This window comes from Melanotaenia boesemani, chromosome 17 (genome assembly GCF_017639745.1).
Source record: "Melanotaenia boesemani isolate fMelBoe1 chromosome 17, fMelBoe1.pri, whole genome shotgun sequence".
Taxonomy (NCBI): Eukaryota; Metazoa; Chordata; class Actinopteri; order Atheriniformes; family Melanotaeniidae; genus Melanotaenia; species Melanotaenia boesemani.
Genome location: NC_055698.1, coordinates 26,325,543 through 26,340,674, shown reverse-complemented (window position 1 = coordinate 26,340,674; position 15,132 = coordinate 26,325,543). Strand labels below are relative to the sequence as shown.

The 15,132-nt window shown below is 37.3% G+C and overlaps 1 protein-coding gene across 7 annotated transcripts in view; it reads left to right on the top strand.

Annotated features, from left to right (window-relative positions):
- Nucleotides 1-15,132, top strand: part of LOC121656678 (collagen alpha-1(XIV) chain) — a 227,554-nt gene that overhangs the window by 83,916 nt on the left and 128,506 nt on the right. For all 7 annotated transcript variants that reach the window (XM_042011787.1, XM_042011788.1, XM_042011795.1 and 4 more), the window contains 4 exons: nucleotides 1,676-1,805; nucleotides 6,093-6,215; nucleotides 7,012-7,161; nucleotides 11,306-11,422. In XM_042011787.1, coding sequence (XP_041867721.1) covers nucleotides 1,676-1,805; nucleotides 6,093-6,215; nucleotides 7,012-7,161; nucleotides 11,306-11,422 — 520 coding nt within the window. The remainder of the gene's footprint in view (nucleotides 1-1,675; nucleotides 1,806-6,092; nucleotides 6,216-7,011; nucleotides 7,162-11,305; nucleotides 11,423-15,132) is intronic.

Sequence of the window (15,132 nt, the reverse complement as noted above, 5' to 3'; positions counted from 1 at the left end):
TCTGTAATCATATACTCCTATGAAATTGATTTCTATCACCTATGTGACGACAATGCTCCCTGCCACTTGCCTTCAAGCCTGCAGCGCAAGCAAAAAAAAAAAAGTGAATGAATCCTGTCATTCTGAGTCTGTCTGAGTCTCAGTCTTTTTTTCAAAACAGCATTGGGTTTTATGAATTCTGAAAGTTCTTGATAAAATATATTTGCATTTACAAGTCTGAGTGAAAAGCAGGGGTGCAGCTGAAGGTATTTTATTCAAACTTTGTGACTCTTTGAAAGTTTTAGACTCACTGACTTTTTCATCAGAGCAGGCTGAAATTGATTTGTCAGAGCCCACAGTGTCTGACATGTCAGAGAGAGTTTTCAGTAGAAAGTATAAAGGTTTGTGGATGGAACCAGGCTAGACTGTGCATGCTCAGAATGCAAACTGGCCCGATGGAGAGACAGAGCCAGAGTAACGATGTTGTTGTCGTGGGATGCTATTACTGGATTCTGAAAACTGATTCTTATCTACTTGCAGAACTCAGTCTTTATTTGACATAGACTTAACTATACTAACCAAAAGTTAATGTAATTTATTTGGTTGTATGCAAACTACTTTGTGATGGGAACTGTTGTGATAGTACAGAATGGATATTGCTGATATGCCATGTAAAGACAAAAAGAGAAGATAAAAGCAAATAGAGAGAAGTCCTGTGGGTTTTGGTCAAAAGAGGGAAAGGAAAATATAATAAATACCCTAAAGCAATAGTAATTAATGATGAAGAGATGTGGAAAGAGAATCAAAGACAAACAAATAGTGGTAGAAGAAGCATTAGAGGAGCAGAAGAAAAAAAGAAGCAGATATGACGAGGGAAAAGGAGCCTTCAGGGTACAAAAACGCATTAGCATGTCTGCAGCATGTGATGCTTCACTGAGACGGATGACTCATTTATGGATCAGTTTTAACAAAAGGCCGACTTTGCTGACATCTGAGACAGAAACTTGGACACAATTAACCTCTGCAGCGCCTGAAAGCTCAAACTCATCTGCAGAAACTCGCACTACCTCACCTCCATTAAAAGGCTAATGCAGTTTTGTTTGTTTGTTCAGCACAAAGTTCTGAAAATAACTTAATTGCCCCTTTTTTTTATTTCATTCTTGAATTCATCCCTATAAAGAATTCCTGTCATATAACTAGGAGGGTTGGAAATTCCAAGCCATCTTTTCATTGTGTGTTTGGAATGTTAGCCTTAAAACTTACAAAGGTCTTCTCTGAATGAAGCCGAGGTTCTGCTGAAACTATCGGCATGTGTTCCCCTATACCAAGTCCTGCTTTGTCTGCTATCAGCACATCTTTTCTGATGTCTTATAATACTGTAGGAAATGAACCCATATAATCTGACAGTAATAATATAACTAATGGGAAACAATAATTAGTTTCAGGAAATGAGGGAATGTCAGAACTAATTGAAAACTTTTACATGAATTAATGCTATGTGATTATGTAAATATAAAAAAGAATGGTATCACAGCCTTTTCAGTTTTTTGATTGGCAGGTGAACTTTGGGAAATGAAATATCACATCAATGCAGAGAGACTGAAGACAGAGAAATGTCCACATTTTTAAGACTTTGAAGAACATCAGTAGCTTTATTTGCCCTTTAAACCTGTTTTAATATTTATTTTTCTCACAGAGGACTGTTCCCACTGGTCAGAACAGTCTGGTTCTGCAGCCTCTTCTGTCAGATACTGAGTACAAAATCACCATCACTCCAGTTTATACTGAAGGAGACGGGCCGACAGCCTCAGAAACGGGACGGACACGTAAGTTACGTTGTTATACTGCCTACTTTAAATGTGCTTACTCCGACCAAGTATTCTTTGTTCATATTTTTTACATCTTGATCTAAACAGTGAAAACAGGTACATAAAAGTATAGAAAATACACACTGGAACAACCATCTACATAGAGCCTTACTCTGCTGTTCAACTCATTGCAGTTGTACTACACTTGTATATATTTTTCTTTGCCAGGGGTGCTTTGTAGCAATACCCTGAGGAGAGTAATTCAGACATGTTATTTATTTTAATAATAATAATAATAATAATAATAATAATAATAATAATAATACGTTTTATTTAAAAGCACCTTTCATAAAACCAAAGGACACTATACAAAAAATACATATAGCAATAATGGATAAAATCAGAGGACGGCATAGCTGGGCTTAAAATGAGTAGGGAATCTTAAACAGATGAGCTTATGGGGTCTTCAGTTAAAACATTCTGTTTAAAAGCAACCATGGCATTTTTTTTCTTAGAAAGTCTCATGTTCTTCAAACACTGTGTAATTGTATCATTTTAATAGAAGATATACTCTTAAGAGCATTAGTTTGAATTGGAAAGTAAAAGTATAATCGTCAACAATCACACTGATAGTTCCTCATCTCCCTCTTTGGGTTGCAGCTGCCTGAGACATTCACTTAGCAGTTCATCACCAGAGGCCATCTTCCTGTTGTTTTCCTAGATCTTGGTTGTTTTTGCCTGGACAGTGGCTCTGTTGCTCATTAGCCCCCGTTAGTCTCAGCATGCTGGACTTATACAGTACACTAGTAAAGCACTCAGTGGCCTCTATCTCCTCCATTGTAGGGGTTATTATTCTAGCAGGGTATTTAATAATAAGTAAAAATGTGTTGATGGCTTAGATTTTGTTCTTCCCATTCAGCTGAATCTTCAGGACCTACCTGACTTTTGTATGCCCTTGCTTGTGTGGTTGACTTTGTTCATTCCCTTCAGTTGTGATCATCTTGCCTCTCTTTGATACAATTCATTTGCATTTATAGTGTCCAAATGGAATAGAAAAGACAATGACTTTTGCTAAATAAAGCAAATGTAGGTCAAAATTATAGAAAAAGTTCAGGACCATTACATTTAAATTCCCCCTACATAAGTAGTTCCTTACTCTCAAGAAAATTTGAGGGAATGAAAAAGAAATTACAATCTGTCTCAGTCGCTCTGTGCACAACTGTAACTTTTATTTTAACCATGTAGCTAAACACACAATTGTGTGAATAATAGTTTTTTTTTCTCTTTAGATGTAACTGGATGCCATAAATGCTAAAGAAGGAACTAATTATTTTCTGGGCTGCCAATGGATTACAGCAATATTCTTGACATTCAGCAAGAGAGAGACTTAAAATTTAAGTCATTTATCTTTCTACTCCCCTCTGCGTCATGTCTCCCTGCATGTGCAGAACATTACACACATTAGTAGGCGCTAACGATGCTCCCTGCTTTTTAAACGACGGGTCTTCAACACCTGGTGATGATGAATTGATCCTGTTGGCAAGTGAGGGATGAGATGATCACCCAGGGAAAAATGACAAGGAATGCAGAAGAAGGTGGGGGGTGGGTGTCTGAGCTTTTTAAGAGTGAAGATGGATGGTGTGACGACGGGAGCTGGTGTAATCTGGAGGTTTGGACCTGTGAAAGATGGGAAGATCACTGAGGGAGGCATGACAGGGAATGCAGAGGGGGTGATTGAGTTTTTCTGCCCCAAACTGAAGACAGATAATATGAGAGAAGAGGCAGACTAATCGGAGGGTCTGATCCACTGAGGGATGGGGTGATTAGTAAAAGATGTGTGGAAGGAATATAGAGAGGGTGACAAGCTTTTTAGTAGTCCAAGAAAGAGAAAGAATACATATAAAATACATAAAGTGACAGAACGTTGTGGGCAAACTAGACAGTTGAACTAAAACACGATGAGTCGATCATTAATAATGCATGTCTGCAGGGTCGCTCGTAGTCTTTAAATAATTCTACTAGGGCTGCGTCACATTTGAAGAAAAGGAGCATTCTTCTTATTTTGTGTAAAGCTTAGTACTTCAAGCAAATCAGAGGCATCCAGTTTTGCTTTCTGCCCTTTGAAAACTCTTTTAATTAATTGAATTCTGGATAGAAAATAAGTTAAAACAGATTCAGCAACCAAAGGCTCATTCCCTGCCTCAAGTGTTTTCAAAAACTCATGTTGGTGTTTTGTTCAGTGTGTTACAAGAGAGATTTTCTAGGTGAGCTGCCATGTTGGCAAGGTCTGCAGTTCAGGACCAGACAGGCTAATAGTGAGTGTTCGCACAGTCAAGTGCAGCTTGCACTGATTTTCCTGTCGTACTGATGGAGAGCACCTGTCAATCACCAGTAAGTCAGTAAGTCAGTAACACTGACTGGAGGTACAGTACACCCATCAAATGTTAAATACTCTGAAGTGAGTTTCTCAAGTCCCACAATGTTCCCTTATACTCTACCAAAGAGAGGTGTGATGGAAATTGCAAATAAAGCTGCCAAGAGAAAAATGAAAGAGTGTCATGGTAATCATCATTTAACCCTAGTTTATTTTGTCTAACAAGATTTGTTTTATTTTATTTAGGATGTTGGTTGAGCGTTTTCAATCTTAACATCCAGTGTATGATCTTTAAAATTCTGTCTTTCATTGTCACAGGCATGAATGGGAGAAAAAGCTGATAAAAATTTAGACATGAAATGGGATCAAAGAAAACTGATTACAGAAAAAAAAAACAAAAGCAATGTTTAAAAAATAATAAGAAACTAAAAAATAGACCACCTTGGAATACTAAATTATTCATAGAATAGAAAAATCAAGTTGCCTTCCTGACTGTGGCTTGTCATATCATTTGGTTGACTGCACCATGCATGTAATGAAACCTTAAAAATCAAGCCATGACTTTTTTTTCTTTTGTTTGTTTTACCATAAGAATTGGACGACTTGGTGACATTCAAAGAAGCATTAGGTAACAGTTGCATGCACCAAAACTGAGTCTTCTTGCAGAAATATTACCCATGCTTTGAGGGAAAAAAAAAAAAAAAAAATGGTCGTTGACCTATGAAAAAGCATTTGTGCCCGAAAGTTTAATTAAATCTCCACTTTCTCAAACTGGGTGAACACATCACAGGAAGGATGGCAGGGAGAGCACCGACGATGATGGGCCTTTTCTCAGGTGCAGAAAGGGTTAAGGTGGATAATACAACAGAGTAGGAGGTTATGACATGGGGAGTTTAACACAGCAGCCAGTGATGGCGGAGTACAGCGCAGAAAGTATGATTGGTTTTTTAATGGCGAACGACCACGGAGGGTGAAGAGGGAAAATGAGGCAGAAGAGCCGGTGTAATTTAAAGGTTTCAGCTCATGAGAAGCCCTGATACTCGGCTCAGGGAGGAATGATGGAACATGGAGAGAATAATGGGAGGTTTTCAGCACTTTAAATGCACATCTGAACAGCCAGTAGAATCATATGGGGATTTAGACCTGAGAAGTCTTTCCATTAACCAAAAGGATCTACTGCAGATCGGAATCTATCAGAAAGAGCAGCAGAGAGATTACAAATGGACAGAATGTGAATGTACCGGTTGCTTGAAAATTACATGTTCCTTAAAGAATGAAAGCACTTAATATTAAAATATTGTATTAATAGACAGCTCTGCTTCTAAAATCTCTGTCCCACTTGTCATCTAGTAATAAATCCTCTGGTTTAATTTGTTTCTGATATATTCATTTAATTGTGCACAATGTAAAAGTTGAGGGACTTCAAACTTTTAACTGAGAAAAAAATTAAACCATTATTAGGTTTTTATCAAACTTTTTATTTCTTTGTTTCTTGCCATCTTTGTTCTTGTATTTTTAGTTTCTTCCTGTACTTTCCTCTTCTGCTGCATGAAGACATTGTCTGTTATTAAAGCAATTTTTAATTAATCAGCCTTGTTGAGGATTATATTTATATAAATTATTAGCAGATTTAGTTTTAATGAAGTAGATTTTTTTCAACTTTTCTGTAAAGATTGTCTTCCCCCCCTCCAACAAACTCCTTTAATTGTTTTAATTAAAATTTTATTTATCACCTTTTCTCTGAACATGTAAACAGATGAATGTGCAGAATGATGCTCAAAGCTGAAAATACCCAAATGAATGATCTCTGCACATTTACAGTAGGCCTGCTGTACGGAGAATTATATTAATCATGTATTATTTGACCACATTTGCAGCATTTCATGAGAAAACAAATAATCTTTCCTTTCTTTCTTCTCCTGCTTCATCAGTTCCTCTTACAGCACCGAAGAACCTGCGAGTGTCAGAGGAATGGTACAACCGCTTCAGGATCAGCTGGGACGTACCACCTTCACCCACCATGGGGTACCGAGTCGTCTACCAACCTCTTTCGGGTAATTTACACACAATAATAAACTACTCAACACATTCAACAAACAAAAAGAAGTTATTACTTCCAAATTCGGCTATTTACAAATCACAGTATTAAAAACGTTGAACCCTTTACAGAAACTGAACTAACTATAATTCAGCTGTTAAGATCATTATGTTCAGAAAAAAGCTAGAAGTATCTGTTAGATGGAACACTGATGTTGTGGATTTTCTTGCTCTCCTTGAGTGAACAGAAAATATCTGTGCAGAGTTTCAGACACTAATTTCCTCTGGGAACCGTACATTTATACACATAGTTTATTCAGTAAATTATTCTGTAAATACTTGGGGAGTATTTTTATCTTTATTTATTCATCAGGTAATGATCCTTGCATGTCTGTCTGCAGCAGACATAAACATTATGTAACAATAATATAATATTAAGTCTTTTGTAAGACACTTATCCAGACATCTAAAGCCTTAAGCTACTAGCTTGTAGCATCTCTGCCTACGGCTAATGGTTCAAGGCTATGTTAACATATTCCAGTAACAGATACACTCAAAATAAATATTGAAAATTAAATAAAATTTTATTACACTCATTTAAAGTCTCTTTCAAGAATCCATTTGAACTCTGCTGGCTTTTTTAAGGAAGAATGATCAGGTGCATGTACTGCAGATGATATGGTTTCATCCTCTCCTCCTTGAGAGATATGAACCTAATGATTACCTCTGAATCTGCTGCTCTCTGCTCCGTCCCTTCACGGGTCATCTGTTCTTCCTTGACTTGCTTTCCTCAATTGTTCGGCCTCTTTGCAGCTCCTGGACAAGCTCTGGAGACTTTTGTCGGGGAGGATGTGAACACCATGCTGATCGTCAACCTGCTGAGTGGGACAGAGTACAGTGTCAAGGTTATAGCATCCTATACCACTGGATCCAGCGAGGCCCTGTCAGGAAAGGCAAAGACCCGTAAGTCCATCGCCCTTTCCTTTAAATCGAAGCAACAGCTTTAGACTGTTGAGTTAAAAGTTTAATCTGCAGACAGTTGAAATATTTGTTTTAATCAGACTTTGGATAGTTGAGTAATTGTACAAGTCAACTGTACTTACAAGTTATAAATGGCACAGCTACATATAAAATAAACCAAAGATTTAATTAAATTTAAATAAAATAAAATACAGTAAATCCATTTGATAAAAAAATGTGTTACTGTCATCTTTAAACATTTAAGTAACTTTGTGCAGTTTGTCTTGAGTTGTAAAGTAATAAAGGTAAAAAAAATATATATTCCCCACTTGAAAATAAACTTTCATCTAAAAAAATAAATTTTCCCCTGGGATGAGGAATAAAAAAAATAAGGGACACAAGTTTGTGATAGAAATCAGAATAGTGACATAGAATTGCAATTTTTTTACATCAAGGGTTTTTCATCCTTTATTAAAAAGCTTTCACATTGAAACCAGTATTTCTCCATGTTCAGACAGCTCTTTCTGTTCCAGTTACTCAAGTGTTTCATCATTTATATGTGTTCTTTGTCCATGCCACCTTTCTGAATGTTATGGAATACAACATTATCCTTTCATCTAATTAGAGGAGCAGAGAGTCACGCACAGATATCACCATCCTGATATACAACTAACACTTGTAATGGCACATCCACAGCCTTGGAATGACCTGCAGAATTATTGGATTATTTACTGGCTGAAGTTATCTCACTGGTGACATGAAGCCTTCTTTTGAGTGCCTGGCCTCATTCTCAAGTTAAATCCTAGATTTCCCTCTCCTGCATAATAATTAACTCTCTAACAGGAGGCTGAACCACTGGTGAAATCATCCTTTTTGAACCTAAAAAGTTGTCAGTTTGATCTTCATGACAGTTCAAAAGCAGCCAACAAAAAGCATTCCTCTTTAAAGTGTCCTTGAATTGGGTTGGCAAACCCCCACCCTATCATCCATTTTCATTCCGCTGTGGGTGGGGATTCTAAATACAAGTGTCAGCTAAATACACAAACATGTACCTTTTAAATGGAGAATGTCACTTTGCACTGAAGGCTGCTCTCACCACCTGCATGACAATTAAACATGTCTTGGTTGAATTAAAGGGCAAGTTTGAAAAGACAAAGAGGACAGAAGAAGGGAACAAACTGAATAAAAAGATGGTGAGAATGGTCTATTTGAAAAAAGGGACAAGACGATAAGGCCAGTGTGATCCCAGGAGGGGAATGGAGTGTCTGTCATGTTATGCGACAGCATGTTAATGAAGCCGCTGGACCAGAAGTGATGAGTGGGCTGATATGTCAATGTCAGCCACCGGTATAAGTAGCACACTTGTTGAAAACAAGAAGAAAAGTGGCATTTAAGGGTTTCCTTTTAAACCTGTTAACTGCAGATATGTTAGTGGTGGTGTTTAAAAAGCTATAGTTTAATCTGATGAACTGATAATTTGCGAGGCTTTATAAATTCTACACGATCAACAGCACAGGGTTTAGTGTTGAGAAAAACAAGCACACATCTTAGAAAGTAAGTAATACAAAACAGTAACCATATTTTGGAACTGAAAGCTACCTTCAAGTGATGGAAAGTGATGTAAAGGCAAGCGAAATACTTTTACAGTAGCAACTAATATCAGCACCCATCACTTGATGTGAAAACTGGTGATTTATATGCTCGATTTACACATATTCAAATGTTTTCCAGATTATAAGGCTAGTCTTTTTAAGTGTATAATAAGTTTTAAGTATAATAAGTATCATAAATGTTGGGAAGAAAATTGTGTTGAGCATAAAAAAAAGTATCCTTTCACTTTGTAGGGCAAATGACCTTTAATCTATTCTGCACTGTCTAGTTGCACAAACAACAACTCAAACATAAAAGAAAGCCATTTTTACAAATCAAAATAAGATCTCAATGCCTAATTATCACTGTTAAACTGAATGTATATATTCTCAAATCATGAGCTCCTTGATAACAAAAGACCGACTACCTTCTAAAGGGAACAATCCACCTAAAATAAGACATGATTAGGTTTAGAAAAGCTAACTGGTAAAGCATAACTGCTGATGGAGATCTGACTAGGTTAAGCTGTTTGGCTAATCTTAAAAGGAAATAGAAGTCACTTCCGTCTTGTGTCTTTCTTTAAAATGTAAAACTCTTGAAAGGCTCAAAGAGTAAATTAGGAGTTACAATAAAAGCTATATTAGTTCTGGGCCGGGAATGAGATCCTGCCCCAAATGGAGGATTTCAAGTATCTCGGGGTCATGTTCACAAGTGTGGGGAGAATGGAGCATTAGATCGATATGCAGGTAACTGCGGCATGCATAGTGATGCAGGCTCTGCATAGTGAAGAAGGAGCTGAGTAAAATGGTGAAGCTCTTGTTTTACAGGTTGATTTTTATTTCTACTCTCATCTTTGGTCATGAGCTGTGGCTAGTGACCTAAAGAACAAGATCATATCATGAAAGAGCAGAAATAAGTTTCCTCCGCAGTGTCTGGGCTCTCCCTTTAGAGATGGTGTGAAAAGCTTGGTCATCCAAGAGGGGCACAAAGTAGATCTACTGCTACCTTGCATCAAGAAGAGCCACATGAGATGACTCGGGCATCTGGTTAGTACAGTACCTCCTAGATGCCTTCCTGGTGAGCTTGTCCCACCAGGGGAGACCCTGGGGAAGACCCAGGACACACTGGAGGCTCTACGTAAGTCTCTCAGCTTGCCTGGGAGGATTGGAAGAAGTGGCAGAGGAGAGGAAAATCTGGGCTTTCCTGCTTAAACTGTTGCCCCTTCAACCAAACCTCAGATATAAGCTGTGGAAAATTGATGGTTGGATGGATGGAAGTGGTCATGTCCAGCCTCCACATGCTAATGCCCAGTCAAATAAATATCTATAGGGTTACGTATAGCTACCTATTATAAGGACAGTGTCTTCTATGTGCCCACTAACCTTAATTTTGTCCTTTTTATTGCACCACATGTTCTTCTCCTAGTCATAACTGCTAAAAGTCTCACCAAGCATCTCTTTGAGATGACAGAGAAACAACTGATTACACCTTACAGCCCAAATTATCAGCTGTAGCAGCATCTGTCAGGGACTCTGATGGTCCATACACATTTTGAGATTTATTAGCCAAAGATGAAGTGAAATATGAGATTGAGACTGCGTTAAAAAGATGCATTTCTCATTTAAGTTAGAGGGTTTTCACCTGGAAGTGTCACATTATCAAGTGTGTTTATTCAACACAATAACTGGAAAGCTACTCTCTACCTGTTGAATCAGGTGTTTTTATGCAAATTTCTAGAGTAGGTGGACCAATGATTTATTTTAAATATAAGCACAAACATGAACAGCAGATCCATGCCTTAGTGATGTTTTGTCTCCTGTTGTCTGCACAAAATTAGAAAGATATTGCATATGCAGAGATAAATTATGCATTTTTATGGAGGTCAAAATCATGTATATTATGTACTTAGCTCAACTTGAAAACACTGTTTTGTTGGAGGCGAGTCAAGGCCATTACCAGCTCACAGAAACATGCATCCTAATGTCTTTCAAACAAGTGATGCTTAGAAAAGCCAGACACCAAAAGTGCATATGTTCCATTTGCATAAATAGACTGTGTGGGTTTGTTTGGGAATACATGCATAAGCTAAACTTCTTTAGCAAAGACTATAGCAGCTATATTTCTCCCTATGTCTGTAAATAACTTTATGGAAATGTGCTTTGGTGTCCTTGAAACCAACCAGCCATCTGCTTTTAGGACTATAATCTGGAAACATGATTGTATGTGGTTTCTCTGATGAGAGCTGAATGTAGTTATATGTGGAAGTGTGGCGAGAGGAATGCTTACAGCTCTATAATGCACATTTTTAAAGTTCCAGAAAAGTTTTTTTTAAAATGTCACGATGCTAATTCTGTTAACACTCCAGTGGCACGATGTAAAAAGAAAATGGGAAGTTTAGCTAAATCTGCCACATGTGACTCCTATGGAACAAGTTATGTTGACGAATGAGCATAAATAAAAAGTTCCTCTGTAACATGTAAATCTTTTTAATCATCCATTAATTGCAAAACTAACTGAAAAGCTGAAACAGTCACAATTTCTTTCTCTCTTTTTATAGTGTATCTCGGGGTGACCAACCTGAATGCATATCAGGTGAGGATGACCAGTGTGTGTACCCAGTGGCAGCCTCACCGACACGCCAGCTCCTACAGACTGGCTCTTCACTCGCTGGTTGGTGAGTACAGCCACAGCTGCACGGTCCATAACAGCTTAAATTGTCCTTTTCATTAGTTTTGCTGGCACCCTTAACACTATTCTGCACTTGAACTGTAGATGAGAAATGGCAGGATAATTAGCATTTCATCACACTTTTAATGCTAGCTGGATTTCACTTAAGGATATTTATTGCCCCAAGCAGTTGTAATGCATCTTCTTCCAAAATGCTGTACCTACTAACCTGTGAGATTTTCCAGATGAGAAAATCCTCAGAACAAGATGTAACATCAGTTTCAGTGAGGATCACAGAGTACTTGAAGCGTGCATGACATGAGCCTGCAAAGCCGGAGTGACATATCACAAGCTTTGATTTTATTTCCTTACCACTCGCATGTATGCATATTTGCAAGTTCATGGTTTAGTTTTGCAGCTTCTATTCATATTTTTGCTTTGATATTCAAATGACACAATGATTTCTTGTCCAGTACATAAATGCAGAACTTACTGTCTGAGCAACTCCATCTCTGTAAGTCATTCCTGCCAGGGAGACTTCACAAAGCTAGATGAAGTTGAATAAGTTAAGAGGAATCCCTTATGACATGCAGGCAGCAGGAGGGTGAGTGTATCTAACACAGGATAATCAGTCAAACGTTTGGGGTTTGAATAATATAAAAATGATCTGTCATGTTATGTTTAAGAAACATAATTATTTTTGGTTTAAAATTGGCCATTTTAAAGCTAGTATTTGTCTGAGAAGGGCTTTTAGGACAACTTCTCCCATGTGCATGTTGCTCTGTTTTGCTGGCATGATTCAGAAAACAGTGAATGGAGCAGAATAAACATTTGGCATTGCAATGCTTTAGAGTAACAGTAACACGTGCATCTTAGCCAGTGATTCTTTTTTTTAAACAGAAATCCTTCCTTTTATCCAGCTCGTTCACCCCAAGTAAACAGTTAAACAACAAATTTATTTAGTTTAGGGTTTCTGCTTTATTTTTCTGTTTAAACCAACTATAGTTTCTAAAAAGCTGTCCAGTATGAGCAGCAGGAGAAGCAGCATGTTGATGTGACATCAACATGCTCTCCATCAGTTTCTCTGTTTGGATCCCTGGATGGTCTCTTTACTTTGGTTTTGAGACTAAGCAAAGCGCAGCAGAGACCCCAGGTTTTTAAGCAGACCAGAGTTAGTTTCTTCGGTCTGCACTAGAGTGCAAATGTTTGTTCTACTATTGGTGGAAGTGGTTTGTACTTTTTTAAAGTGGACCAAACCGAACCGGTGTAAATTTATTTAAGGAAAAGACATCACACATAAGCTTATTTCCCAGGAATTTTTAGGTTTCCTCTTAGAATTGACAATTGTTGTGTTTTTCCCTTAGTTTATTTGTTATTAATTTTTTTGCAACAGTCTGAGCTACAGGACATTTTTATCCCTATAGGGAAGTAAAAAAAAAACATTATCAGACCTTAAAGAGGAGGGAGAATTCTTTTCTATTCCACCACCATATTGCTCTCTGGTTTATCTAGTGTGTTATAAAACAAGGCTCACATTTATTTACCATGACTGCCCATAACTGCATCTACATAACAGTGTAAGTAAAGCTCTAGTTCTCCTCAGCTTTCCATGTAGCTCCTACACTGCATATCTGAGCCCGTGGGGAAGAGATTCATTCAAACTTGCATACTTTCATGAGGAGGAGTTGAATTCCCATGCAGCTAGAGACCACAAAGATTTAGTTGTATCCCATTAGAGGTGCTGACAGTCTTAAAGGTTTAGCTGTACAATCGAACACTGAGCCTTTCTGTGGAAACAGAACTGCTTATGAATCACAGCTATGGTGACATTTACATTTGCTGCGTGAGGTAAAATACAGGAGAATAAAGACAAAAAGGTTGGTATTATAGCTATAAAGAGATTAAATCTTCTTGTTTCAAGTAATTGCATTTATTTCAGCTGGTGCTTGGAGGTAAACGTGAAGAGAAAAACATAATCAAACTCTTTTCATAAGAGCTTCTCTGGGGTTTTTGATTGCACCTGCAGCCTGTTCACCGATACTAAGATGGAAACAATAAAAACCAAACAACTGCTTCAATTTGAAATTCTCTGTGGGGTTGAGGAAAAGAGGAGAAAGCTGCTGCTTACTAAAGTCACAACAGACTCACAACAATTAAGCCCAAACATCATGGTACACTGAAATCCTTTCTTTTAAACTTATTTTTCCCTTTTTTTTAGTAAACAAATGAAAAATCTCCTTTAAAGAATTTGTATTTCTACTCGTTCTCTTCATACACTTCATAAACTGTAATGTAATCATAAAGCTAGCTGTCAAAAATAAAAACAAGTCACCTCTTTTAAGCAACTTTGGTATTATTAAAATGATTGTCTTGCTTCTGATTCTGTAAGCGCCAGCATACATAATTGTGTATTTTCCCGTATGTCTAAAAGGGATAGAACACTCCACCACACCAAAATAACATCAAACAGCAGATGGTGTGTCCCTGATTCAATTTCACAGGTATACTATTCAGTCACCATCTCAAAGGTAAGATCGACTTTTAATACAAGCGTCAACCAGCAAATAGGAGAGTAATGGCTGTTATTCATCACCTTTAGGCCTCAAGCAATAACACTGCCATCATTAACGTCACATAAAAAAGCACATTTTCCCCAGTGTTTCCTCAGGGAGTGCCCATGCAGTGGTTCCCTCAACACACAATACAGATAAATGAGGATTTATGTCAGCACAGCTGGTATTTAATTACCCTGGAGATATGTCCGCTACAGGAGAAAGAGGGGAATGATGTGAGGTTATCCTGCTGTTTTTGGTATGGGATGTTATAAAATAAAGGGGATTTGAGGGAGGCTAAATTGAGAGTAATAGAGACTGTCTAAATCTTTTAAAGGAGAGATGGGTATTATTGAATTAATATATGCAGAAATAAGCCAGTTTTTCTCTCAGATAATTCACTTCTCTTTACTTTATTCATGTTTAAATGTAATAAAACATACTGTGAGAATATATTGCATTACAATTCAGTTATATGATTGGCAGCAATCGAGAAAAATAGCACTTAGGCCATAAAGGTTGCCTAAGTCACCATATCCTCACAACTTGAGCTTCAACCATGCGATTAAATCATTTTGAAATGTCTGAAAATATCAGATTATCTTGTCCTCAAAGAGCTTTTCATGACTCATAGACTCAAGCATGGAAAATCAATAACTTGGTAAGCTTTTTTTTCTTAAAGAGATGCTAAGAAATTGCTGTTAGGGATAATAGGATTTGCACAGATCTTTTAATACATTCATTTAAATCTGCACCAAATATGCATTTGCTCACTCACGCATATACAATGTTGAAGTTGGTTTTCATATATTTATGCTGAGTTTTATCAAAGCTTCCACTACAGCGTTTTGTTTGTTTTCAGCGCTGTAGCTTTTTACCTCATTAAAATGTTCCACATGTACAGTGAGACAGTTGCACAAGTGAATGTCAAGTGTTTTATAGATGAAAAGCTTTTTTCTTAGAAAATTATTTGTCACTTTGCTAGTAGACTCTACCCATCAGCTGTGGGTGAACAGACAAGACAAACAGTAATTAGATTTGGTCTGTCGGTTATTCTTGATTATTAGGTTTTATTTAGTTTACTTATATGTGGATGGGGATATAGATGATTTAAAATAAAAGTGAAACCAAATAAGTTTTGCAGCAAAAATGTGTAAACAACCAA